A 27,439-nucleotide genomic window follows, 5' to 3' on the forward strand; every position below is an offset into this window, starting at 1 on the left:
TTGAGAGAGCAATAAATTTATTTCAAGGATCGTCGAGGCCTGAGTGGTGCCCTTTTGCTGTCCATTCTAGAATGCCGCCTGATTTAGATCAGTGGAACCTTCTCCCTCCTTTGTAGGAGACGTCTTCATCAGGATGCATGAACCATTTCCCTTCCAAATTCTCTATCACCTGGCACTTCATCAGTTCAGAATCATCAACCTGGAGGGAACAAATCTACGCTCAAGATTTGGCTCAGCAACAGTTCTTAAAACCCGAACTAAAATTATCGGTTAGGCCGATGTCTATTTTTTTTTTTTTTTTTTTTTTTTTGCCGTTTATCAAATCCCAAGCCCCTACCAGTGCCACTCATCTTTTACAGCTTCAGCACAATCGTTTTGAAGCTAATCTACACAAGAACTTCATACTTTTTGAGAGGAATTATTATGAATTATTATGGCTGCTCTTTCCCCCATGTGCATGTGTGCCCGTTAGTGTGCTAACAAAGTGCCTCAAAAACGGATTACATACCTTAATGAAAATTTCCCGGGAAAAAGGGGTCTCCCATCAGATCCTCAACTTTCGGTAGATGTTGGTTAAAATTTGACGATTGGTCGGCTTCGGGAACCATCTCGGCCATTGTAAAGTATTTTGCAAGTTACCTTACCACTCACGGTACCCAAGACTTTATATTTTGAGCATTATGTCCTTTCTTTACTACATTAGGGCACACATGTTGCTTGTTTCTCTACAAAATATTGACTAGATTAAATGGAAAATTAACATTTTATATGAAACGTAAATTCTCCCAAAATATGTTACCCACATGTTAAAAACTTGCTTTCAGCTTTCTGTAAAAGAAAACTATTGTGCCGGTTTTGTCTGTCCGTCCGCACTTTTTCTGTCCGCGCTCAGATCTTAAAAACTACTGAGGCTAGAGGGCTGCAAACTGGTATGTTGATCATCCACCCTCCAATCATCAAACATTCCAAATTGCAGCTCTCTAGCCTGAGTAGTTTGTATTTTATATAAGGTTAAATTAGCCATAATCGTGCGTCTGGCAATAATATAGGACAGGCAACCACCGGGCCGTGGTTAAAGTTTCATGGGCCACGGTTCATACAGTACCGGGACCACTGAAAGATATATCTATTTTCGGTGGCCTTGATTAAACGCTGTACAGTAAACTCGATTGCGCCGAAGAAACTTCGGCTCATTTTTTATTTGTTTTATATAGGGAACAATTACCCATAAGCTCTGATACCCTGATGACCGAAGCATCAAAATCAAGATAGCCGGGGCTTGAAATTTCTGAGGAAACTTACCTCTCCCACGAAATCAATTGAAGGTGCGGGAATTTTTACTCTTCAGTTTTTCTTATTTCATCTTCTTGTTCATTGCTTCTAAAACTGTTTAATATTGCTTGCTTTAAGGGTACCCCAAAAAATCTTATTCCATCTTTCTGTTCATTGCTTCTAAAACCATTTAATATTGCTTGCTTTAGGGTTTCCCCCGAAATCTTATTTCATTTTTCTGTTCATTGCTTCTAAAACCGTTTCATTTCACCTGCTTTAGGGTTACCCCTAAAATCTTATTTCATTGCTTCTAAAGCCGTTTCATATTGCTTCCTTTAGGGGTACCCCTAAAATCCGCTGACATTAAGTCTTAGTACCAACCTTCCTCATGGGCGTATACTGAGGATGGTGGTGTTCCACGTAAGGGTTGTTAGACTTTTTATTGAAAGCTACGATGAAAACCCAGCGGCGCATGTCCGAATCATTCCCATCAGACATGTGCAGTAGATTGGAATGGAAGAATAAGACATCCCCGGCTGCCATTTCAACATAAACATGCGTCAGGCGCTTCTTAGCCTAAAAGAGAGGAAGGAATATTTTAACGGATATTATAACTAATAATGGTAATATTACGTTCAGTGTCGTTTACAAAGGTGGTAAAAGAAGGATTTTAAAAAGTTTCAGTTCTAACCTGTGATATATATATATATATATATATATATATATATATATATATATATATATATATATATATATATATATATATATATATATATATATAATGGATTTCTTATCAATTATCTCAATCATGATTGGTAAGAAGTGCTATTTCCAAGCTACTACAGTTAAAAATTTATAAGAATAGCTAGAAAGAATACCGTCTCTACCTTGGGATTGACTGGCCTAAGCTATAGAAATAAATTATGCAAGAAGAAATAGCTGAAGATTAGTCCCCTAAACATTTCTGCTACTATATTTTGGGGTCTTTTTAATCGGAAATTTTCTGCGAAATTCCTTGTAATTTATTTTGATCATAATCATTCATGATCACTATCAGCACTGCTATTTTTGTTGCTGATGGTACTACTAATTAGCAGAAACATCTTTTTATTTTTTTGTATAATTCTGAAACATCTGTAAAGATTTCTTATGAATAATTCTGAAAAGTAATACATCCAGAACATCTTTGAAGTTCTGTTCCCGTCAGCGTGTCTCGTACCTCTTCAACTCTCTCCGGCTCGGCCCCCAGCTGAGTGCCGACCTGGACGTGATCGATTCGCCCCATATGGTGGGAACCAACGAGCACCTGGAGGCAGCCATTAGCCCGTACGCAGTCGTCAATTGGAATAAAGACGGATCCCATCTCCGGATAAAGACACCCATTGAAGTACCAGTACCTGCGCAGTGTCAGGGAGAGAGAGAGAAAAAAAAAGACTGCCATGTAAGAAAAGAAATTTATGAGCTAATTAAAGTTTATCAAGTAATTCCTTTGCAACAACACTTCCCTTTTTCAGTTGAATAAAGACTGACCTCATCTCTGGGTAAAGATACCCGATGAAGTACCAATACCTGTCCAGTGTCAGAGAAAACAAAAGACTCCCATTGAAGAAAGGAAGCTTAAGATCTAATTGAAGATTATCAAGTCCTTCCTTTTCAACAGCACCTCCCTTTTTCAGTTGGAATAAAGACTGATCCCATCCCCGGATAAAGACACCCATTTAAGTACCAGTACCTGTGCAGTGCCCGAGAGAAAAAAAAAGACCATAAAACGTACGTCAGAAAAAAAGATATTCAACATGACGATCTTGTTTCTACAAACCTGGTAATATCTTTACTTGCAGAATGGAACATCAGGAATGACAGTCTCCTGGAAGCTCTTTGTGGTTATTTCTTTAAGTTTTTCATAAATTTTGTGATTTTAACAAGACTCTTAGTAACTATTTCTTCCTGCTCTCCTATGCATTGTAGTATTTTTTTCACATTATTTGCTATGTCCTTAATAAATTTCAATTCCGAAAGAATATTGAAGTACTTTTGACAGATCTGAATCATTTCGGTGAGATAAGATGATGAATCCAGATTCAACTTATTTGGTAATTTCATTAATAAGATAACCAGGCAAGATATTGGATAAAACAATTAATGAGGCGTTTGGAGTGAACGACGTATTTGGTTTACACAAAAATTTTATCAGCGGTTGAATTCGTTTTTTAAAAGGACATTTCTGATATTTCGTTCAAATACGTGCTTCCTGATTACTGCCATTTCTCTGTGAGTGAATAGATCTCAGTCACTGAGATGTTACTTATTTGGTAATTTTCATTAAAAGGATACTATAACAAGATATCTGATAAAGGGAGTAAGGGGAGAATTTGACTAAATTACTTATCTGGCTTGCAAAGTTTGGCAGCGATCGAATTTTCTTTTGATTTAGTAGAATCTTTCTAATATTTTGGTCAGCTAGTTGCTTCTTAATACTGCTGTTTCACTGTGGGTGGATAGATTTGACTTTGACATAAAAAAAAATACAAACAAAAATACAAAAGCAGTTGATCACTTAAGATATTTATGACATATTTTCAATAGATCACACTATGTTGCTCTAAGCAATAAGAGCCCCTGATGTTAAAGTAAATTTTGCTTGATATATGCACCAAACTACTGATTCTCGAGAACATGAATTGCGTTACGTACTTTATACGAGCGTTACGTACTTCATGTCAGCCCTCCTCAAGAAACGAAGTCTTTCTACAGTTCCTTTAAAAAAAGGGATTGCAATTTTCTACACTTTTTCTAATGCAAAACATTTACGCGGTTTTTAGGCCTTCAGTCCCTTAAGCTGATAAAATCTAATTAAGTTATGTAGCTTTAAAAAAAAAAAAAGATAAATATACCCATAATCTTGATGCCAAACAAATGGCCCTCCAGTCCGGGCGTCTTTCATCATCATCTTGCTGTGGTAGTGGTAGATCTCGTCTCCTCCCATCAACTGTTGAGGAAAACGAGAATTAACAGAGCGTAGAAGGAAGTGTTTATGCGAGAGCTACTGGCGTTCTCGGGATAATTTTCTTGCCAGAATAAAAGATAATTACTTGATACCTACTACTGCTGCTATCACCATCACCACTGCTACTACTACTACTACTACTACTACTACTACTACTACTACTTACTACTTCGTTTCACCATGACTCTTCACCATGTACCAATTCCTCTCGCAGATCCCCCATCTTCATAGGCTTTCTTCTTTGGAACCTCTTCCCCAATCATTTTTTATACTGATGAAGATCGAACTTCACCAAAATTTACTAATGCAAAAAACGTCCTCAAATTATTTTCTTCACTCTATACAGTATTCTAAATTACCCAAAGGAGAAGGATGTAGGCCTGCATATAAGTCTAGTGGCTGCTCATTTTTTCTACCAGCCATTAATAAATAATATATTTTTATTCTGATCCTGTAGCATTTTCAGTGTCAGTCAGTTCCCTTTACATATTATTATTTTTTTTAACATTAATCTGTCTCGTCTGATAGGTGAGAGGGAAGAGAAGTAGAGGGGAAAAACAACATAATGACCACATCGTAAGTGCTGGAAAGATCCGTGACCTTCCATAGCTCCTTGGAAAGATTGGCATCCTCAGAATGAACTCTTTCTCATCAGCCACCCCCATACTTTCACGGCGAAGATTTTTGGCCGACAACAAACAGATTTCACCTCCAGTATTATAATCATTTTACTAACCCACCCCTTACTACTTGTTTAGATAAACAAACCATGTCAAAAATACTGCTGATTCATCCATGTACTTTCTGGAGCTGTGCCATTTTGCCAAACATATCTACATATCTCCATCACCTGTTCTTCTCCTTGGATATTATACCACCCAGAATTATACTCATTTCAACCCTGCCCTTTTGTACTTGCATATGACTTCCATATGACCAAACCATGTCAAAAACACTTTGACTCATCCTATATATATATATATATATTTTGCCAATTATCTATATCTATATAGTTCTTCATATTTGTATATAAAAACTAGCTCTCAAAATGTATATATATATATATATATATATATATATATATATATATATATATATATATTTATATATATACATTTTGACAGATATAGCGACGTCGTGACATATAAGTTTCTTCCCAAAATCCTTGAATCCAAATAAGATATAAACGCAGAAGCTCTTCCTTCCCTTCCCATAGGAAGTGGTGGTTCCAGAGTGAAAGCAAGACTTTGGTCACTGATACATTAACTGCTAAGAATCGTGAACGAACCCCCTGTTTAGTAAACTTCCTCAACATTAGCCACTTTATAGGCCTACCCCTACAAGGAAACCTCATCAGCAGTGCACCAAACTGCATCCCCTCACACTTTAGACCTGATACCAATAACCTCTATCTTGCTCTCTTGGTGTCCTGGTCGTTTCGGCCGTAAGTCATTTAGGCCGTAACACCCACACTACAAACGGCCGAAATGTGTGTATATAATACTTTGATCCCCGAGGGACTAGTACTAAACACGGCGTTCCAAGGAGCCTCCGCCATGTCTTACGGCCTAAACTTCATATGGCCTAAAGCTGTGGCGGCCTAACAGGTTCACGCCGAAAATGATACTGCCTAATCGTCCCGAACTCCTCTCACGCTCGTGCTTCCTGGATATTAAAGGTCTTTCCTTTCAGTATCTCTTCTTTTCCTTTTAGCAACGCTTTTTCCTAGGTATGAATTTCTGATTTTTGTAATCCAAAGGTTAGGAGAAAATGTCTGTGGTTTTGGTACGGTCTTTTGGTTCCGATGAGCCGTCTCTTTGCCATCCTTGGACGATGGCTTTGAGAAAATTGAGAAGTCAGTAGCTGTTTGGGAATCACGGTGGCACCTGTTATGTAGTGGTTGTGATGGTTTTACTTAATATTCTTAAACCTGCATTCAACTCTTGTGCAGTACGTACTTTAGCCTCAGCCTCCTGTCTCAGGTTAGTTATGTTAGCATATATAGAGATGTGCTTTGCCTTAATTTAGATATAAAACGGTCTCAACGTATTATCGAGATTCTTCAGTTAGGTCTCATCCTGTGTCCTTGATTGCAAATCATTTTACTTATTTTATTTATAAATTTTCTTAAAGTAAATATTGGAAAGCGTTCATATGTTTCTTCAGATACATTTTTCTTCCTTCCCTGTAATCAGTCATTAATGGTGTGTGTGTGTGTGTGTGTGTAATTGGAAGCTCCTCTGGCTTTATGAGAGACGTGGCATAATGGCTATGTATGTTCTTCCATAATTTTAACTAGCTTATTTTTCTTAAAATTAAAGTTGATTGTTCTTCTGTAGATGCTTCTGAAATCTAAGTTTAGGCTACGCCTAGAGCCATACTGCAATAGCTCTAATTGTAATTTTCAATGTCAGGAACCGTAACGTTCATTAATTGATAATCAGATTTATTATCAATCCTTTGTTAACGTACAGCTACTGTTGCCAACTTCTATGTTTTCAAACAATTTAAATCTACGTTTTGCAAACAATTTAAATCAGTGTTATTCAAAATAATTTAAATCTATGTTTTTTTCAAATTATTGGGGTGTATGTAGGGTGGCCCTTGCTCTGACGCTCCACTGGAAATCTAGAGAATTAAACTTGAATGCTTCGATTCAAAGATTTACAGCAGATTCCCTCTCTGACATACCATAGGTTTTGAGCGTCGTACCACTCTCTCAAGTATGTTTTCATCGTTTTGTACATGCCAACTATTCAAAAACAATGTTTTGTTTAGTCTTTCCATGAAGACTTCAATTGTCTTTTCAGCCTTTTATTGAAATTTGCCACTTGAATTTGTCATCTATGCCGATCTAGGAACGTTTAGAAGTGGCGCAAATAATCGAGTAATCTTGTTACAACGCAGAAAAGAGGAGAATTATGAAGTAAATATTAAGCTACCGCATAAACCAGAGGTTCTCAAATTGGGGGTAATTAACACCGCGGGGGTAATGAAGTCGTAACGAGGCACTTTCTAAAAGTAATAGTTCTTTGGAGTAAAATTCAGTAAATTTATAATTAATAATAATGCATAAATGAATAAATAAATAAATTAATTAATTAATTAATAATACAGAAGTAAATAGATTAATTTTTATCATAATTATGCAAGTTATACCCCCAACATTCGTTTTCTCCAATCCTGAAAGAAAATAGGAATGCCATGAAGAGTCTTTAGTTGTGATGTATAAGCGAGTGAAACATCAGGAGATAATTTTGTTGATTGCTGCGCACTCGACTACTGTCTCCAGTGAATGTTCTGCAGTTGATGAGGTAATTTTGCTTCTTGATTGTTCTTTTGACTGCATTAATAGGGTGTAAGATAGGCATGTGCTGGAGGAGAGTCGGGGAATGGTAGAAGCAGGGATACGAGGAATGGTAGACGTAGGCGCGGCGGGTTAAAGGAAGGTGAAGACTTGAGTCTTACTTGCACGCCTATAACTTTGATGGCTGATATCTCAGCTTTATGTTTATTTTTTTTTCACTTTTTAAAAATTTTCTCGGTTATTTATGGGCCGATTTTAAAAATGATTACACTATTGGAAAAGGGAAGAAAAATGCTATTATTGCCCCCAAGCAGGTTTTTTTAGTGGTATAATGTATCTAAAATCTAAATTCTTTATTTCTTAAGACTTGAGTAAAAGTAAAATTAATTTCTTACATATAAAACACATTAGAAATTAAGCATTCCAATATTTTTCTTTCCTTTATATTATAACTTCACGTAATTGAAGAGGAATGGGGTAGGGGTGATGGTGATCTATCACACCACTGCCGGGGGTAACGAGACCAAAAAATTTGAAAACCACTGACATAAACGACATACGGTTGTTATGATTGTTAATAATGACTCTCTTGTTTTCAGAATTAGGCAGAAGGGAGTTGGTGGAACAGTTCTTAAGATTTTACTGAATTTTTAGGTGATATAGTGTAAAGAGCAGTTGTTGATGACAATGTAGTGACTACGGGGATGTAATCTCTGGGTGTACCCTAGGGTAGTGTTCTTGATTCATTACTGCTTGTATTACACATATACTGTATATGTATGTGTGCATACTATTTTGTGTTTGACATTGAAAACAGAATTATTGCTCATGCAAATGATATAGACCTGGGGTTGCTGACATGAGTGTCGCTTCATAGTACTATGTGGTTTTATTACAAAGCAGCTGACTATCAAAGAAATCACACTTGCTCATATTATGTTATTCCCTATTTATCTTATCCTGGTTAACAATTTAGCTCATACCGGCAAAGGTTATAAGCCGAGCAAAATAATTCATCAGTTAAAGTGATTTTAGACCAAATGTAAGCCATTCAGATGTTGAGCAAAATAGCGTCTTCCTTATTGGATTTTTAAAATGAATTGTCTTTTATAAAGTTACCTAGAAAGTTTTCTAATCTTCCGAAAACAAAAATTCTTTAAGCAACAGTTTTAGTTTCCTGTAAAAGAAAACTCTTGAGACGGCTTTTTGTTAGTCCGTTCGCCCTCAGACCTTAAAAACCACTGAGGCTAGAGGGCTGCAAATTGGTATGTTGATCATCCACCCTCCAATCATCAGACACACCAAATTGCAGCCCCCTAGCCTCAGTAGTTTTTTTAAATTTTATTTAAGGTTAAAGTTAGCCATAATCATGCCAACAACACAGGTTACTACCGGGCTGTGGCTGAAAGTTTCATGGGCCGCGGCTAAGAGTTTCATACAGATTATACATTGTACAGAAAACTCGATTGCGTCGAACTTCGGCCCATTTTTTACTTGTTCGCTATCAAGTAGGCTTCTATGTAGTATATTCGCTTACCTCTTCCATAGTCGTTGCAATTCTCTGGGATCTGACTAAGACGCCGGTCACATCTTCCCCAGGGTGATTCCATACACACATGCGGTTATTTCGGGTACCATCGCTACGACAGTAGGCGTGTTGCAGGATTCCCTTGCTGTCTGCCACTGCTGCTTTTAGCTTGGCCACCTCTTCTGCGTTCAGCATTTTCCTATATAGCAATATATATATATATATATATATATATATATATATATATATATATATATATATATATATTATATTTAAAAACGCATATAACTATATGTAAGTATACATGTAATATTTTACTTTTCATAAGCAGGATTACGTATGCACTAATATTTCACACATAAGCAGTAGGATGCTGATATAAATAAAGCAGCAAGCAAAATTATGTTGAGACATGGTGAAACAGTGTTTATCCTTTATCCCTGTGACGTCGTGCAGTACAATTTCTCATGTGTCTCATTGCGTATTTCATCATATAATCATCCTATTTCATTCGTGTTATTAAGCCAAAATCTAGCTAAACCAAGTGGTATACCTCCATCTTAACAATGGATTCATACCCATGCCTCGAAGTAACAGGATAAGTTGATATTTCCCTCATTAATCAGTTATCTTTTCAAGATTTGCTGCTTTGTAAACAGAACTGACCTGACAAGAACAAAGCCGTTTTTCTTGTAAGACTTCTTCATGTCCGGAGTCACTGCCCAGGTGGTAGGATCGTAACCGAATTCCCATTCTGAAAGAAAAAGAAGAATTATTGCCGATCTAGATATTGTAACATACTGTAAGGCCTATGACGGGAACTCGAATATCTGTCTTGCAAAATTGTAAGATATTAAACGTTATATAAGTCACAAAGAGCTTAAAAAAAAAAAAAAAAAACAGCTGTCATAGCAAGAAATTTTGAATAATCGGTTTGAATCCAGAGAAAAATAATAAATCCGGTACCTTCCATGGCGACTGTCAGCTGTTGCTGGTTCAGCGATCCTCTGTGGACTGTAATAATTTTGTGACCTTGTGAAGTACGCCCTTTGTGTCTTGCTTCCCATCTCATTCTTATCATATTTAATCAGATAAATAAAAACACCCTGTAGATAATCACTCTCGCTACTGCCATGGTTGAAAAGAAGGTCTACTTTACTATTTGTATATATATATATATATATATATATATATATATATATATATATATATAGTATATATATTATATATATGTATATATTATATACATATATGTGTGTGTGTATATAAAGATAAAATCCACGAAGGTTAGTATGAATGCGCACTCCTAATGTCTCTCTCTCTCTCTCTCTCTCTCTCTCTCTCTCTCTCTCTCTCTTTTTTTTATATACAGAATTGTGTTTAAAAATAAACAATGTTAATGTTTTTTTTTTTTTATTTTGTACGAGTTTTGTATAGCCTACAGAGTTTTACATATCTTGTAAGCCTAAGTAGGTACAGGAATGTGCACATATTTTTAAAAGATATTCAGTTTGCAGAAATGTAGATATGGTTAGGAGTCATGAAATTGCGGTTTTGTCAATCTCCCCGACTTTTACGAGAAACCTGAATGCCAATTCGGTTTTAAACACTGCTTCTTGAGGCCTCTTGCAACTCTTGTATGGTGCCACTTGCAAGATCTGACACATACCGGTAACTGCTTCTTGATGCCTCTTGCAACTTTTGTATGGTGCCACTTGCAAGATCTGACACATATCGGTAACTCCCTCGATATGTATACTCAGTTGGTGTATTTCACTTAGATTATCAGCATACCACATTTTAACAATTCCAGAAAGGAGGTGAGGCATGTAGTCCTAATGAATCCACCTTCATCACCATGATCCATTTCCTTTTTCTTGTGGGTGTAGTATATTGGGGTAGTAATATCTGTGGCTTGATGGTTTGGGAAGTGATACATTCTTATTCTGACCATCCTAGAAAATTCACCGAGTCCTTGTCCATTTCATGAAAGTCTATCCATTTCATGACCCCTTCATTGTTCTCAGGAGTTTTGGTTTACCAGGTCACTTTCACTCCATGCTCATGAGGCTCCACTGGACCTAGTTCAGATTATTATAAAGGAAGCAAAGGCTATTCACTCTCTTTCAGAGTAATGAGTTTGTGAAAACTGATGTATATTTCTTTTAAAAGCAAACATTTTTAACACAAATTCATTACTTTACAGGAAGTTAGCTGCTTCTCTGACCTTCCGCTAATTTAACCATCCACCTGAGGCGTTGGAGAGCCCAAATGCATACTCAGCCAAGTGAGACTAGGACACGTCTATGGAGTTCATGGATGGACTGAGCTGGAACACAAGGTATACAGTATTTGTAATAGGTATACATTTCACGAAAAATAAAAAATCGTACTCTGATGGTTAGTAACGCTGCGTGGGCATACATAAGCGTTGGTAACACTGCTTGAAGGCATAAACAGGCTGAAGAAAGTTTTATTTTTGGTGGGGGCGGTTGAAGGTTGAGGCCAGGGAATGTTCCCACGGTGGGGGCGTGGGAAGGCCACGTAGGACGAGAGGGGAGTGGTTGGCAACGCTGCGTAGGGATAGAGAGCAGTGTCAAGTAATGCTGTTCCCGCCATAAGCAAGCGGAGAAAGAGTTACTGAGAGAATGGATGGCCAGGGAAGAAGTTTCCCAGGTGGGGAGAGGGTTGGAGGGCCGTGCTAGTTGGTAGGCGTTTGACCTCTTCAGGGCTTTTGTGGTTGTTAATAATACCTTGTTTTATTTTCACTTGTATGTTGCTTCACGTTTTATTGAATGAATATTAACATGTAATAAAACAATCTTGAACAACAGAAAGGAGAGAGAGAGAACATTTGATACTGTGCTTAGAAACTCCCCTACATATTGTACCTGTTTAACACACACACACACACACACACACACCATTATCACCCCTATCATTGCTCATTTTTCATTTCTTGGCATTTTGTCATAATTTTTACTACAGAAAATGATGAAAAACCAATCAAAATGATAAAGCAAGAGATAGAGGCAGGCAGAAAGGGAGCAAACTTTCACAATTATTCTTCTTCTTCTTTAGACCTTATTAGTCCCACTGTATAGCCGGGTCAGCTGCTCGGGTCAACTTTCTCCATCTATTTCTATTCCTTGCATCTTCCTCCCCCCGTCCCACCTACCCATATCCCTCCTCACCACATCCATCCATCTGATCTGCTGATGCCCCACACTACTCCTTCTCATCACTGGCATGTTCTTAGCTCTCTTGATTGGTTCCATCTCCTCTCTTATTAAATGGCCATAGTATCTCAAACGAACTTCCCTAGCCTTCTCCTTTACATTACATATACCACACAATATTCTTATTTCTTGATTCTCCCTCCTTTCCAGTAGCAATATTCCAGCAATCCATCTCACCATCCTCATTTCCGCTGTTTCCAACAGTCCCTCCTCTTTCGTCCTAAGTGCCCAAGTTTCTGCCCCATATAATAGTACGGACCTGATAACTGTCATATAAATTTTCATTTTGAGCCTTAATGGCACTTTCTTGTCTAAAACAACTCCAGTTATTTCTCTCCATTTTCGCCATGCTTCTTTCACTCTGTCTCACTGCTTTCTCAGTACCTCCCTCCGCTGTTATTATTGTTCCCAAGTAGTTAAACTTTCACAATAATATTATTGTTAGGGCTCAATACCACGTCACTTAACACATCATCATGTGTCACCTTCTTTGTCGCTTTTTAAATATATATGTCATAAACATACCTTCTCTAATTGGCTACATCTGCAAAGTATCAGTGCACTCGAAAAAATTAGTGTTTTCCTTCTTTGTCCAGTCATGCATGATCAGTTGCTTTTAGAATGGTTTGCTAGCGTTTCCTGTACGCAATGCTTTCCCCACAACATGTAGCTTCTGTTTCAGTGCCTGCAGCATTGCTGGTGCTGTTTCTTTTGTAGCCCATATGGTGCTGTGTATCTTTGTATGGCCTCACCTTGCCCGAAGGGCAAGAAAGGTGTTGATCCTTCACAAGAAGCTTGAAACCGTGGGATAATTGAGGCAAAGTGGTCTATGGCACATATCATGGAGGAGTATGGTATTGACTGGTCAGCCTTGCAGGATATCAAGAATGCCAAGGACAGACTGAAGAAGTTGGCAGCAGACTTGGAAGACGTCCTGGAGTTAGGGGTCTGCAAAGTCATGATAAAAGGCCATCATGAGGACATTGAACTGTCAACCTTGATCTGGTTTCATCAGCAAAGGCCAACTGAAATGCATGTCCACAGTGCTGAGTTGAAGGCTGCAACTATGAAGTTCACAGGCCTGTATGGGGTTGAACACTTACGACGTCCAAAGCTTGGCTGTTTCGGTTCAAGATTTGACATGAGCTATCTAACGAGAAGGCTCATGGAAAGCTTTGGATGTTTCCAAGTAAGGAATAGAGGAACTTTGCCAGAAATTGCAAAACTTGATGAGGAAGAAGGCCTTGCTTTAGAGCAAATCTACATTACTGACAAAACTGGTCCTTACCCAGTAACATCTTGGTTGATGAGAAGAAAGAGCATTTACCCAGTTGAAAGCTTTCCAAGCAACATGTGTCTGCCTTGTTATGTGCAAATGCTTCTGGTAGATATTGTATATATAGTTGGATGTGCAAAGCAACCACGTTTCCCGCAGGGGTGATGGATGGCTCCTAGTGGTTTGGTGCCATTCAGCAAAAGGTTGGTTCACCTCCAAGATCGCCAGTATCAGTCCCATAATCACTTTTGTAAGGAGGTTGCTCATCAAACACAGGACCTTGACACTGCTAGGCATGTTCTCATGGACACTGTGCCTTGGCAGTGTAATGCAACCCACCTGTATGGTGACTAAGTCATATTAGGGTCATTTATTTGCTTCCTAATACAACTGCACCCATTCAGCCAATGGACCAAGGTGTTATTGTTGCAATGGAATAGCCATACCATAGGAAGTTCCTGGAGGAGGTGATGGTGGTGTTTGAGGAGGAGGAAGAGAAGGAGCAAGGCTTGGATAGAAAGGGCAAAAGACGCTAGAGAACCTTCAAAGGTATCTGCTAAATCTTGCCATCTACAACTTCACAGATGTTTGGAGGGATGTTACTATACAGACCCTGGAGCATGCTTGGAACAATTTCCTGAAGGGAGAAGAGGGCATGATGGACTTCCAGGGGTTCCAAGTCAACATCTTCATTGCCACACTGGCGAAGGTTGAGGATGATGTTCCCAAGGATGACATACGGGAGTGGCTGGATGATGATGGTGGCAACCCTGGCCTATAGCTTTTGTCCGACAACGAGATAGCTCCTGCAGTTGCTGCTGGTAATGAGGAAGCCTCTGAAGAAGAATTAGATGATGATGTAGACAAGGCTGTTTCACAACTAGAACCTCCTTACAAGCACATGGTCTTCGATAGGTTTATAGATTTCATGGAGAACCCCAACATTAACCCTATTGACTGCCCTAGAGCCTTGTATTTGACTGCAGAAGTTTCAGAAATTTGGCACGATATTGCAAAGCAGAGTTGTCGTTCATATTGTCAGAGTACCCTCGACAGTTTCTTCTGATCCCACACCCCTGTGCACCCAAGCCTATTGCAGTCCACTTCTTCAGTAACTCAGCTGTTCAGCACGGAAACGCAGGCAAGCACGTCTGCACCCTTCATTGATATCCGGCCAGTTTGTTACTTAATGTCTCCCAGGAGGCAGAAGATGCCAGTCTTGAAAAGCTGTAGGAAGAGGAGAAAATGAAGAGAATGGTGGAAGAGGACTAATAAACCTCTCACAAGTTTTTAAAAGTTGGGCCATCGTAAGCACGTAAGGTAGCACACTGGTTAATTCAGGGAGAAAACGTTTGGTTTTACATATATTTTCCGTGTAAAGAATGAATGTTTGTACATGTGTAGCAACAAAAAGAGGTTTGTTTTTCTTGTTTACGATACATTTTTAAGTGTTATACTGTTTACTGTATTAACGGAAAATAGCAAAAAGAAAATGACACCTGTTTATTTGATAGTGTACATACAGTACACCTACCATATTTCCCTGTAGGGGATTAGTGCCATCAGTGTACCTCATGTGGTGCACTGTAGCCATCACATAAGCATCTTTGCAGCATCCCTTCGGCCCCTAGCTGCAACCCCTTTCAGTCCTTTTACTGCGCTTCTTTTCTTATTCTCTTTCTTCCATCTTGCTTTCAACCCTCTCCTAACAATTGATTTATAGTGCAACTGTGAGGTTTTCCTCCTGTTACACCTTTCAAAACTTCTCCTGTCAGTTTCCGTTTCAGCGCAGAATGACCAAATAAGTCCCAGTGCTGGGCCTTTGGCCTAAATTCTATATTCAATTCAATCACCTACCATTTTGTGTTGCATGCAAGGAAAAAAAGTTCGCTTTTTTTGCGTACAATTTTCTTGTAAGTGATGTACAGTACCATGCTTTTCCATGTGTTTACGCAATATGCAAAAAAGAAAAAATACCATGTTATTCGGTAGTACACTATGCATTCAGTATACCTACCGTATCGTGTTGTGTATGGGAGAAAAAAAGAAAGGTTTGCTCTTTTTTTTTAAGTGTGATGGTTATTGTTTATAGGCATATTTAGTGTTTACAGTTATGTGCTATTGGTAAGGTAGGAGAAGTGAGGGTATGGAGTTGCCATTTTATGTGCATAAGAGTTTTACTTGACCTTATCTAGTAGGGCCTTGGCTCTATTATTGTGGATAATAGAAGGATTAGTGTATAGATTTTCAATGAGTGGAAACACTGATTGAAAATGATTTTGAACATTTTGTAAATAGAAACTTCAAATGAAAATTAATTTGAAAGTGTTTAGTGCTGCCTTTGGCTGGCAAGCCTTGGCTTGACAGTTTAAGGCCCCTAACAGAATTTTTCAAATCTGAGCTGTCTTTGGTACATTTAGTTCAATTAATTAGGGGTTTACAGTTCATAGCTTTCCTGGAGTAAATGAAGCAACACAGATTTTGTATAAAATTATTTATTAATTATATTTGCAGTTACACTGAATATTGAACCCTTTCCATGGGAATTTAACATGACAAAATCTTTAACTGCCAACCTGCAGCAGCATCTAATAAAGCAAATTTGGTTTAGTAATGAACTTGTATACGGGAAGTTAATTTAAGAGCAATTACAAGTAATTTTACATCAGAAAAGGGGTCTGAAGTTTAATTCAGACATATACATTTTGTATACTTGGATAGTCCAATTCTCTTTTGAATGCCAGTTAAATCAGGTTAGCCACTACAGTGATAAAAGGATAGCTGGATACGGTATGCTTTGCACTACCAGGATGGGGTAAATGAGCTTAGATTTCATCTAAGCCATAATAAGAAAAGCAGTACAAAACTGAATAAAATACAGGGTTCAAAATTCATAGCTTTACAGACTAAAGAAAAATTTCAAGTTTTAACTATATTACAAAATGGTCCTTTGTCCTCATTCTCATCAATAAATCTTCTCACAAAAATTGATAATGCCCTATTCAAAGAAAATAGGATTGTTTAAAACATATACAGGATCTATATCGTTTGTTTACATACATACAAAATCTAATCATATACAACACTGCTGTACAAATATTACTGCCATATCCAACTTACACAGCACAATTCTTTCACAGTCAATTTATAAAAAGGTAAGTTTCAACTCAGCTTCCGGCTCTTAAACTGAAATACTCGGTGAGTGTTGCATGTTTTGTACATTATTCACTACCCTGTTCTAGCCATGCAAATTTGTACTTTATCCACAGAACTACAAAACCATATTTCCTTACCAAACAATTCATAGAGAATAATAAAATCCTAAGTGTTCTCTAAGTGTGTCTTCAGGTAAAATTGTTTTTAAACGTTTCTCCCTTTATTTTAATTTTTTGGTTGACTTTCTTTGCATAGCACTCATGGTAGTACTTATAGGTGTTTAGTAAAATTATAGAAAAACTTTATGGGCCCGCACTCGTGATAGTACTTCTAGGTACAGTATTCAGTAAAGTTACAGGAAAACTTTATACCATCAACAATATATGCTATAGCATTAAACTGTACAGTACACATTTCACTTATAATTTCTTACAGATTGGGTAACTAACCCAACTGGTGCATATTTTTACCATGAAACACACTAAAATTACATCAAATTATTTATCCACTCTGTTCTTGCTCTTATTTCAGAGTCAAGGAAATCATACAACAAGGAAAATATGAAAAAAATATAATGAAAAAATAATGTTAATAAACTTGAGATATGAAAGCTGTAAAGCAAATTATATCCACCTACCATTCATTAAAGATCTGACTTGCTTGAAGTCAAGAGTGGAATATGAAAAATTTATGAAGAAGACAATTTCAAGTTACTCAAAGATACCTCTGAAGAATTACTGAAGTGATCAAATTGTTTTCTGAATCTAAAATCAATTATATATTACTGGGAAAATACTCTACAGTATACACATCTCTCAGATGTGTACTGTAAATTTCCCCTAATGTACATTCTACTTTATAAGTTTCAAAAATAAGTTGACCACTTCAGTTTTCTGGGGTGTTTTTGCAGTAAAGGAAATTGTGTTCTCTTATAAATTTTTCATAATCTAAATTATGAATTTGGATAAGTGACATCTATACTGAATGTAGGTTGATATAATTTGCTTTACAGTTTAATATCTCAAGTTTGTTAACTAGCTGTTGATAATCATTTTTTTTTTTTTTTGCAAGACAGAGACAGACTATGTCATACAGGGTTTGCAAACTCAGAACCTCATTTTATACATCAGAGAAGAAAAAAGAACCAGAAGCATGAATTTGATATAAATAAGGTTTACCTTCAGTTTTACATAAAGTATTGAGATCCATCACATTCTCATACACAGTTTTTACAAAAATATTTACTGTGAAATTGTGTATCAATAAAATATATTTTCACTGGTTACAATATTTAGGAAATATAGTACTTATATTCACATGGTACGATGAAATGAATGAAAACAGAGACTGTGAAGCAAAATAAGACTTAGTCAGGGAATGAAATGCTGCATCCTCTTTTTCTAAGATACAATGATAAGTCCATAAGATTTCATGTAACAATAATCTGAAATAATTTCTAAAATTTTTACAAAAACTAGAAACAAAAGTGACTTGTAGCATTTTACAAAAACTTAAAAGGCTCTACTTTGATATTCTTACCTACAGTATTTCACTGCTTCAACTAAAGATAACATTACTAGGGTTTGATACTGTAAAAGCCAACGACAATGGAAGGGTTCATTTAGAAGTTAAATAAAACTACCATTTTTTAATTTTTTCCATTTACAATCTTAAAAGATATTGTAGTTTGACCAGCAAAACAAATATTTCAAGATAAATGAAAAAATAGCTCTATGACTGAAAAGTATAGGACTAAAACATGTTATACAATTTTAAAAGTGTTATGCTGAAAAAAAATAATAAAATTCATCACGCACTGCTATGCATGGCCCACATGACAAAGTTGATACCATGGCCCAAATGACAAAGTTGAAAAATGATTCTAGTTAATTTATTACATATCTTATGATTTGTTAAGACAAGAACTGGTAAACCTCTTAAAACCAACAAAATCTGTAATAGTTCTAAAACTCATTACTTTATACAGTATCAAATGTGTCATCATTAAAAGTCAGTACTATAGGTGTTTATTATGCACATTAATTTAAATGCTTGCAAAAAAAGCATGTACTGTAATTTTGTTTGAAACATGACAATACATTTATGATACTGAAACCCCTCTCCACATAAATTTTGAAATAGAGCAGGTGTATGTTTTGCCTACTTATTTGAACATATCATACCTTTCAGCAACTATAAGCAAAATGGCAATGTATATCTCCAACTATTATATTAACAGGTTGAAAATATACACTGCATACTATTTTCCATTTTCTTATTACGCAGACATTACACAAAATGAGATTGTGGGGAGGGTTGATTTTAAAAAGAAAGTCTCTGTTTAGCCTTTCTGAATGATATAAGAAAGTATGTGCATATTATACAGAATGCAATGGCATCCTTGATAAAAACTGAAATACTTTACTCATTTGTAAGAGTAGGCATATTGTATAACATGCAATAAATGTAACCTGTGACACCAACAGGTCTCTCTTTGTAAATGAAACATGTGGAATGCAGTGACACAATAATGAATATTTTTTCCAGTAAAAACAACATTAAAGAAAAATCTACCTTCTCTTAAACAAGATAAACTTGTGATTCCTGGAAAAACTGACAAAGTTGAGTTGATATAATGACCTTTGAAATGTTTTCCGTGAACATTTAGCTGACCAAAAGACATGAGCCTAGTGAAAGTAATTTTGGTTGGTTTTTCCATCTATTTCCAAAAATCAGCAATATCTTTAAAAAATTGGAGTTGTCAAATCCAACAACAGTAACATATACAGTATACTGTATAATTGCAACTCAAGATGAGTAACTTGAAGATTCTGCAGGAAGTTGCTCCCTACAATTCAAAGCATCATGAGGAGGCATTGGGGCATCTTCTTCATGGAGCATAGCAATTCTACTGTAGTATGTTGATGTTTTCTTCTTTCTTGGAATATTTTCCTTTAAAGAAATGAATGCCGTAATCAATCTACAGAAGATAAACCTCTCATAATATTAAAAGATACATAAGTTGACTGTATCCCTTCAGTCTACTCAAATAACATTTAGCTAATCTTGCAGTAACAATAGTCTCTTGACATTGTGTTCTGAAAATGGTATTAGTGTCTAGTCTCTTGGCACTATTTTTTGACAATTTTATTATTTACAAATTGGACCAAGTCTTGAAAAGTGTTAACTTTTCCACTAGTCATTCAGGTTATTGAAAGAAAAATACTCTACCCAAATTTCCATTTGGAGGCTAAACAATTTTGACATGTAGAGTACAAATCTGCAACAATCTTTTTAGTCTTTTGATCCAAACCTGCATGGCACTCAAGATAGGGACTGACTACTCTGGGAAAAAGTCATGTTTTGGCACATTATTTCAGTATGGATTATGACCAATTCACCAAATATGGGTGATAAAAATAACAAGGACTACAGCAATGAGTTCTGAAAACTAACCTAAATAAATTACCAAATTAATATCACACAAAGGTGTTGGCAGGTCAGTCACAAATGCTGATTGATATATTATGTGCATAAAAAGTGTGTTTTGAGACTAAGTTTCTTTGGGCGAAGATAATGGAATCTACGGCTAACAACACAGAGTCAATCCAAGTGAAAGTTGACTGCACCAGTAGATTTTAGGAAAGGGCGGCAGGGAAATAACAAAGTGTTTTCGGAAGATGCAGCCGTGGGTATGTGTTTATTAGTGCATGATAGGTTTGGGCATCTGGGGAAAAATAAATTATGGAAAGAGGAAATGAAAGGGGAGATGAAAGAGTCAGAGGAGAGAGAGAGAGAGATAAGCAGATGCAAAATCAGTGCATGAGAATAAGTATGTTAAGAGAGTGTGTGTTAGAGGGTGTAAGAGTAAGAAGTTGGCAGTCTGAGTTAGAAGTCTATAAGCGAAGTACTAAGAGATATTGTAAGGAGTGAAAATGATTTGTTAAGTGATGAAAATAAATTATGGGAATGTATGAGAGAGAGATTGTATGTGCCTGGATTGAATAAAATTTGTTCGGATGTAGCGATTACGTGTGCAGACTGTCAGAAGGGTAAGTATCAAAGTGTGCATGCGAATCCACCTGTGTTGCGATTGCAGATGAAAGAGTTATTTGAGATGGTTGTGACTGATTGTGTGTCGTTGCCTGTGACTGCTAGAGGACATGTGGGAATGGTTGTAATGGTAGATCATTTGAGTAAGTTTGCATATGCAGTAGCGATTCGGAACAAAAAGAGTGAGACTGTAGCGAGAATGGTGGGTCAAGTGATATTGCCAATGTGTGTGTGCAAGCCGACGCGAATGTTGAGTGACAATGGGCCTGAATTTGTTGGATGGGAGTTTGAGCAAATGTTGCGTGATTGGGGCATAGAGCATGTGTACTCTACACCATATATGCCCAGTGCGAATGGATTGGCGGAACGAACGGTGAGAACGTTGACGGAGATATTACGTATGATGAGTGAATGTGATAATGATTGGGATGTAAATGTTGGGCAAGCATTGTGGGTATACAACGCCACCGTGCATAAGGGTATTGGTATGTCTCCGTGTAAATATGTGTTAAATTTTGAAAAGATAGTGAGACCGAGATTGGGTATATCTGAGAGTGATAGGGAGGTATGGAAGAAGGCGCATGAGAGGTTTGAAAGTTACAAGGTGGGCGAGAAAGTGTTGAAAGAAGTAATCGAGAAAGGGCGGTTGAATGTAAATAAAGTGCGTGAAAAATTTGAGGGTCCGTATGAAGTGTTGGAAGTTGGTCCCAGTGGGCTTAGTTATGTTGTAGGGGAAGTATGTGTAGATGGTAGTGTGAGAGAAATACGAGCACATCATAACCAATTGCTTAGATGGAAGGATGTACCGGAATATGTGAGAGAGAATGGGGTGTATAAATGGTTGAAATCGAATGTGGGTGAACCAAGTATGCATGAGAGCTTGTGTATGGAGGATCAGCAATTTGTTTTGATAGAAAACGTAAGAAAGGGAAGAACGTGAGTGAACGGAATGATCGTAAGTTGTGTGATAGGGGTGTGAGTGCCAAAGTGAAAATGAGTGATAAAGCGTGTAGTACGGATGAATGGGATGGTATGAATAGAACGTATAGCATATGCGGGTTTGATATAACTGAGTTGACTGAATGTGTGGGGGTGAGTGAACGGTTGGAGGTGAGCGAAAGTGTAAGAGTAAGAGAGCGTAACAGTAATATACGAGTGATTGAAAGCATGAATGAATCGTTGCAAGAATTGGAAAGGTCAATGAGTGAATGGGATGGGTTAGTTGAAGAATTGGGGGAGGTATTTGGGAACGAGTTAGAGGGTATAGATGAGATTGTGGATGAAATTGAGAGTGGTAATAGTGAGAAAGATAGCGTGAATCTGAGAGAGAATGGAGGAGAAAATGTAAATCTGAATGTTGCTGGAAGAGAGAGCGAGTCTGAGAGAATGATTGCGTGCCCGCGAACGTGTTCTAAAGGACCTGCTAGTGAGCATCCGTGGGTGCTGCGTAAGGCAATTTGAATGCAGTGTGAAAAGTGTTGGTTGGGAAATGCTAAAAGGGGGGAGAATTATAGAGGGATGAATGAATTTTTATTTAGCATTTCCCAACGTTTTGTGTGAGAGAGAGAGAGAGAGCGAGTGTAATTGTCGTTAGTGAGTGTTTCGGTTGTTGGAAGAGGGATAAGGGTCGTTAGTTGGAGTTTGTTTACGGCGCTGTCTGTCTGTCTGTCGGTAGTTCAGTTCGTCTGAGTTTTTGATGCTGTTGTTATCGGTGCATGTGTCTCGTCTTCCTTTTGTTATTGTATGTTCGTGAGTCGTGTGTTTTCCTGTTTAATGCCGTTTGTTGGTTGAGAGTCCGTTTTAGTTTTGTTTGTGTGGTTTTGTGTGCTGTGTTGGCGACCGTGGACCCTTAATCCATCTCCCAGCAACCGAGGATCAGGGTGAGTGTTCTATGCATCTGTGTTGTGTGTTGTTTTTGTGTTTTGAATTCCGCCACAACCTAAGCCACCTGATGCCAATTAAATTAAAAGCAATGAAAGAGTGGAAGGACTGTCTTTAACACATACAGACTCATTCAGCACATGGTGAGGTTGATGTCCTGCAGGGAACTGTAGCAGCAGTTCTCAACTGACAACCATGAAACTGTTCCCTTCATATGTCAGAAAGGGAAGATCTAATTTGGCTTGCAATTAAATCATTGTTGTTAATGATTTCACATCAAGTTTTCCCTTCAGGGGTCAGACATGTATCACCTGCTCTCCTTTGTTGTGTGCTCTTTTTACATGAACTTCCAACAGTTCTAAATTCACCTAATGATGTTTGTCCAGGATTTTCTAGGGCTTCCCATTAGCCTTCCTCCTACTACTTACATAACCACAGCTCTTCTACATATCACACCTCATGCCTAAAGAATCTCACCAATCAGAATTTTCTGCTAGGACCACTTCAAAAGCTCCATTCTTCTAAGTGCCCAAGTCTTCACTGCACAGAGAAATACAGGCCTTGTAAGTGTCACAGATTTGCTCCGTTTAGTCTAACAATCTCTTCCATTTTGTCCAAAATACTGCTATCTTTTTCTTGCTCTGCACTTGTAACAGATAACAGCTTCCCATTCAAGTGTGTTGTCATGGCAGTAGAAATGTTCTGTGTCCTCCAAGGTCTAGTATTCCACCACAACAATACCTTCTAACAAACTTTCACTATTAAGTCTTATATATTTAATGCATCAAAAATCTCTTACCCCATTCATATTCTCAAAGTATTCATATAGAAACTTTCCTCTCTGGACATTTTCTTTTTTTTATTTAGAGTCAACATAAGCTTTGTTTGCTTACATTAATTTTCATTCCCCACCTATCAATTCCACCCTTTGATCTTATATACATTTTAAAGACCTCTCCCCCATTGTCCAATTATTCAGCTGTCAACAATAGGTTATTCACATCCCACAGCAAAGAGGGAGCTCCATTTTTGCACTTACATTCTGAGTTGTACAAAAATTCCTCGAACTAACACTCCTGAATGTTAAATGAGCTAGACCCAAAAAGATATTCCCCATATTCCAACCTCCAATAACCTAGAATAAGTCTAGGGGAACTTCTATATAGTTATGTGCAATTCCTGATCTCATTTGTTCTTTTGTAGAGAAAATTCTAAACTTCACTGCCCCGTGTGTTAAGATCCTTCTAGGGAGAAGGTAGTTGATTCCAATTTAGTCCTTATGCAGTACTGTACTGTATTTGCAAAACTTGTCCAAAATACCATGAAACAGTTCTAACTTGACTTAGATGAAAAGTACTTTTAAATTCTCCTGTTGAAATTCAAAATGGGTGTGTAAGAAATGCTGAAAAATTTAATTCTTGATACTGGCAACAAAACTTTCTCCACCTAACGAAGGCTCTCAGGAAAAAATTCATTTCATACATCCTCTTGGATGAATCATGTGAGTAGCTGCAGCTTCTAAAAGTTATGTTCTAAGAATGTTTCTGAAAATTAACATTTAAGACTAAAAGACCTGTGGTGGAGCAATTAATCTTTTTTCTGACCCTCTAAAATGAGTGATATTAAAATGAAAACTGATATTCTCTAACTCTGGAAGATAAGAGCCATGTTATATTCAGGCAATAGGTCACAAGGTAACAGTCTTGAGGTAAACCACTGCACAAGAACTGCCTGCCCAAAATTCTTGACGGTGGCAACAGATACCTTCTCTTACTGAATATGGTTTGATCATTTTATACATCCTCCTGGAATGAATCATGTCAGTAGCTTTAGTTTCTGAAAGTTGGTATGTAAATATATTTCTGAAAATTTACATACAAGGTGGAACAGATTTGTAGAGAAACAGCAAAGGACCTTGTCCTTTGTCCTATACAATCAGTGATATGGCACTGAAAATTAATATTCACTAGCTTTGAAGATAATAAGAGCCATGTTAGAGTCAGACAACAAGGGGTCATGAGGGAAAGACTTTTTACTATTTCCTTCCCAGAAGAGACTTATACTTCAAACTTGTAACATTCTTCTTGGTACTATATAAGAAGTTATGTATCTGATATCCTTCATAGTTTTTCAAGTAACTGACAGCAGAGGTTTGATACTGATTGTGCTTTTATTAAGTCCAGACTTATCATGTCTAAATTCCCACTGGATAGTGTTCAGATCTTGTTATTTTTGTTCTTACCAGTAACATGATTGCTAATCTTGAGAATAAGACATTACAGTATTTAAATAGGGCTTCTTTTACATATATTTTTTTACCTAGTAAAAATCTTCCCGTAACTTGGATATGGAAATGCTACCATTTCATACTATGAAAATTAAAAGTGGTTTTCATGGAAAAAATTATTTAAGCAATAAAAATAGCTAGCCATCATATCTGGAATAAAGTTAACATTTCTATCAATTACCTGTGATGCACAAGGTATTTTATACTTGGTTTCATTTGAAAGAAAACAGTCAACAGTTGAGTCAATCTAGCAGCTTCTGTTGAATTATCATAAATATAAGCAATCTCAAATGAAGATGAAAGGATCATCTTATATATATATATATATATATATATATATATATATATATATATATATATATATATATATATATATATATGTACAGGCAGTCCCGGTTTACAACGGGGGTTTTGTTTTTACACCACGTTGTAAACCGAAAAATCGTCGAAAATCATCAAAAATCATAAGAAAACCTTACTTTTAATGCTTTGGGTGCCTTGAAAATGATGTAAACTGCATTTTTATTGAGTTTTTCATAAAAAAAAAACTCCTAATTATGATTATTCTGCCGTTTTGGAGCCATATTTCTTCCGTCGGATCGGCATACGACACGCGTCGTAACCCCGGAACATGCATCGTAAACCGGGAAATAATTTCTGATGAATATATCTAAAAAGCGCCGTAACCTCGAACGTCGTAAGCTGGACCCGTCAGAACTGGAACGTCGTAAGCCTCATAAACCGTCGGACTGCCTGTATATAAACCGATATATATATATATATATATATATATTAACTTTATCACATATACAATTGTTCTGTGCATTATATATATATATATATATATATATATATATATATATATATATATATATATATATATATATATATATATATATATATATTTATATAAATATATATATATATATACAGGCAGTCCCCAAATAAAAAGTCCTTCAAAAGAAGGCATCGGTCCAGCAAAAATGGGAATAAAAGCACGTTAGAAGAAGAAGAGAGTTATATATATATATATATATATATATATATATATAATATATATATATATATATATATATATATATATATATATATATATATATATATATATATATATATATATATACAGTATATATATATACATACATACATACAGGCAGTCCCCGGTTTACGATGGGTCTGGCTTACGACGTTCTGAGGTTACGACGCTTTTTAGATATATTCATCAGAAATTATTTCCCGGTTTACGACGCATGTTCCAGGGTTACGACGCGTCGTACGCCGATCCGACGGAAGAAATATGGCTCCAAAATGGCAGAATAATGAAAATTTGGAGGTTTTTTTGATGAAAAACTCAATAAAAATGCAGTTTACATCATTTTTAATACAACCAGAGCATTAAAAGTCAGGTTTTCTTAGGATTTTTGACGATTTTTGGGTTTACAACGATTTTCGCTTACAACGATGGCGTAGAACGGAACCCCGTCAGAAACCGGGGACTGCCTATATATATATATATATATATATATATATATATATATATATATATATATATATATATATATATAGTATATTTGAATGTACAGTAACTAAACTTGTAAACTTGTGCTCTATAGAAATCCGGACTGCTTGACTGATCAAGACGAAATTTTGCACATGGCCCTCATTTGACCGAAGGAAGATTTTCGTGTAGGTTTCAAACGTGTACCTATGCCCTCCGGGGTACTTTATGTACTACGGGTCTCGGCAAAGACCCAGCCATGGGATAACATTTTGGACTGGTGTGAAACATGGAGTGTCAGGAACGTAGGTTCAGACACTTTCTCGCTCAGTGTTGGGCCAAGTAATGTGACTGGAATTGCAGCCATGCTTAGAAAAATTTTCCCACATCTCGTTTGAATTCTTTTGTCATGTAAAGTATGTGTACAATCATTGAAAATACTTTCCTTTCCTGTGATTAATAATTCTGTCTAGAATTCACTACTTTAAATAAACATGTTAATCAAAACCACACCACATGTTACTTCCTTTCTCAGGTAAATGATGACTGTCATTCAGAGTTTTCCCTGGCAGTGCCGGGTTGGTCAGCTATTAATTTTATAAAAATCACTTGATTAACTGGTTCTCAGTACTGTATACTATAATGCAATTGCATCTCCAACTAACAAGAGAAACCAAGATACTGTATTGTAGTCTCTACTAGGGCCACCACGTAGGGGGGTAGTGCCATCTGTGCACCTCACATGTGGGGCACTGTAGGCATTACTTAAGGTTCTATGCATCGTTCCTTTAACCCCTAGCTGCAACCCCTTTCATTCCTTTTACTGCACCTTCATTCATATTCTTTCTTCTGCCTTACTATCCACCCTCTTCTAGCAATTGTTTCACAGTGCAACTGTGAGGTTTTCTTCCTGTTACACCTTTGTAACCTTGTAT

The 27,439-nt window shown here is 36.8% G+C and overlaps 2 protein-coding genes and 1 long non-coding RNA gene across 24 annotated transcripts in view; 1 reads left to right on the forward strand and 2 right to left on the reverse strand.

Moving 5' to 3' along the window:
* Nucleotides 1-10,201, reverse strand: LOC136854054 (L-proline trans-4-hydroxylase-like). The gene is made up of 7 exons (XM_067130150.1): nt 10,081-10,201; nt 9,781-9,868; nt 9,124-9,313; nt 4,167-4,261; nt 2,492-2,669; nt 1,654-1,848; nt 1-199 (listed from the first exon to the last, which is right to left on the reverse strand). The coding sequence occupies exons 1-7, from the start codon at nt 10,193-10,195 to the stop codon at nt 89-91; spliced, it is 972 nt and encodes a 323-aa protein (XP_066986251.1). The 5' UTR covers nt 10,196-10,201; the 3' UTR covers nt 1-88.
* On the forward strand, nt 7,507-27,014 carry LOC136854056 (uncharacterized). The gene is made up of 3 exons (XR_010857615.1): nt 7,507-7,593; nt 11,321-11,455; nt 26,620-27,014. It is a non-coding gene; the product is annotated as an uncharacterized lncRNA (long non-coding RNA).
* per (period) overlaps nt 16,109-27,439 on the reverse strand; it is a 221,500-nt gene continuing 210,169 nt past the window's right edge. For all 22 annotated transcript variants that reach the window (XM_067130139.1, XM_067130140.1, XM_067130134.1 and 19 more), the window contains one exon: nt 16,109-19,737. In XM_067130139.1, the coding sequence (XP_066986240.1) occupies nt 19,594-19,737 (144 nt within the window). In that variant the 3' untranslated portion in view covers nt 16,109-19,593. The remainder of the gene's footprint in view (nt 19,738-27,439) is intronic.

The sequence above is a fragment of the Macrobrachium rosenbergii genome, chromosome 28 (genome assembly GCF_040412425.1).
Source record: "Macrobrachium rosenbergii isolate ZJJX-2024 chromosome 28, ASM4041242v1, whole genome shotgun sequence".
Classification (NCBI taxonomy): Eukaryota; Metazoa; Arthropoda; class Malacostraca; order Decapoda; family Palaemonidae; genus Macrobrachium; species Macrobrachium rosenbergii.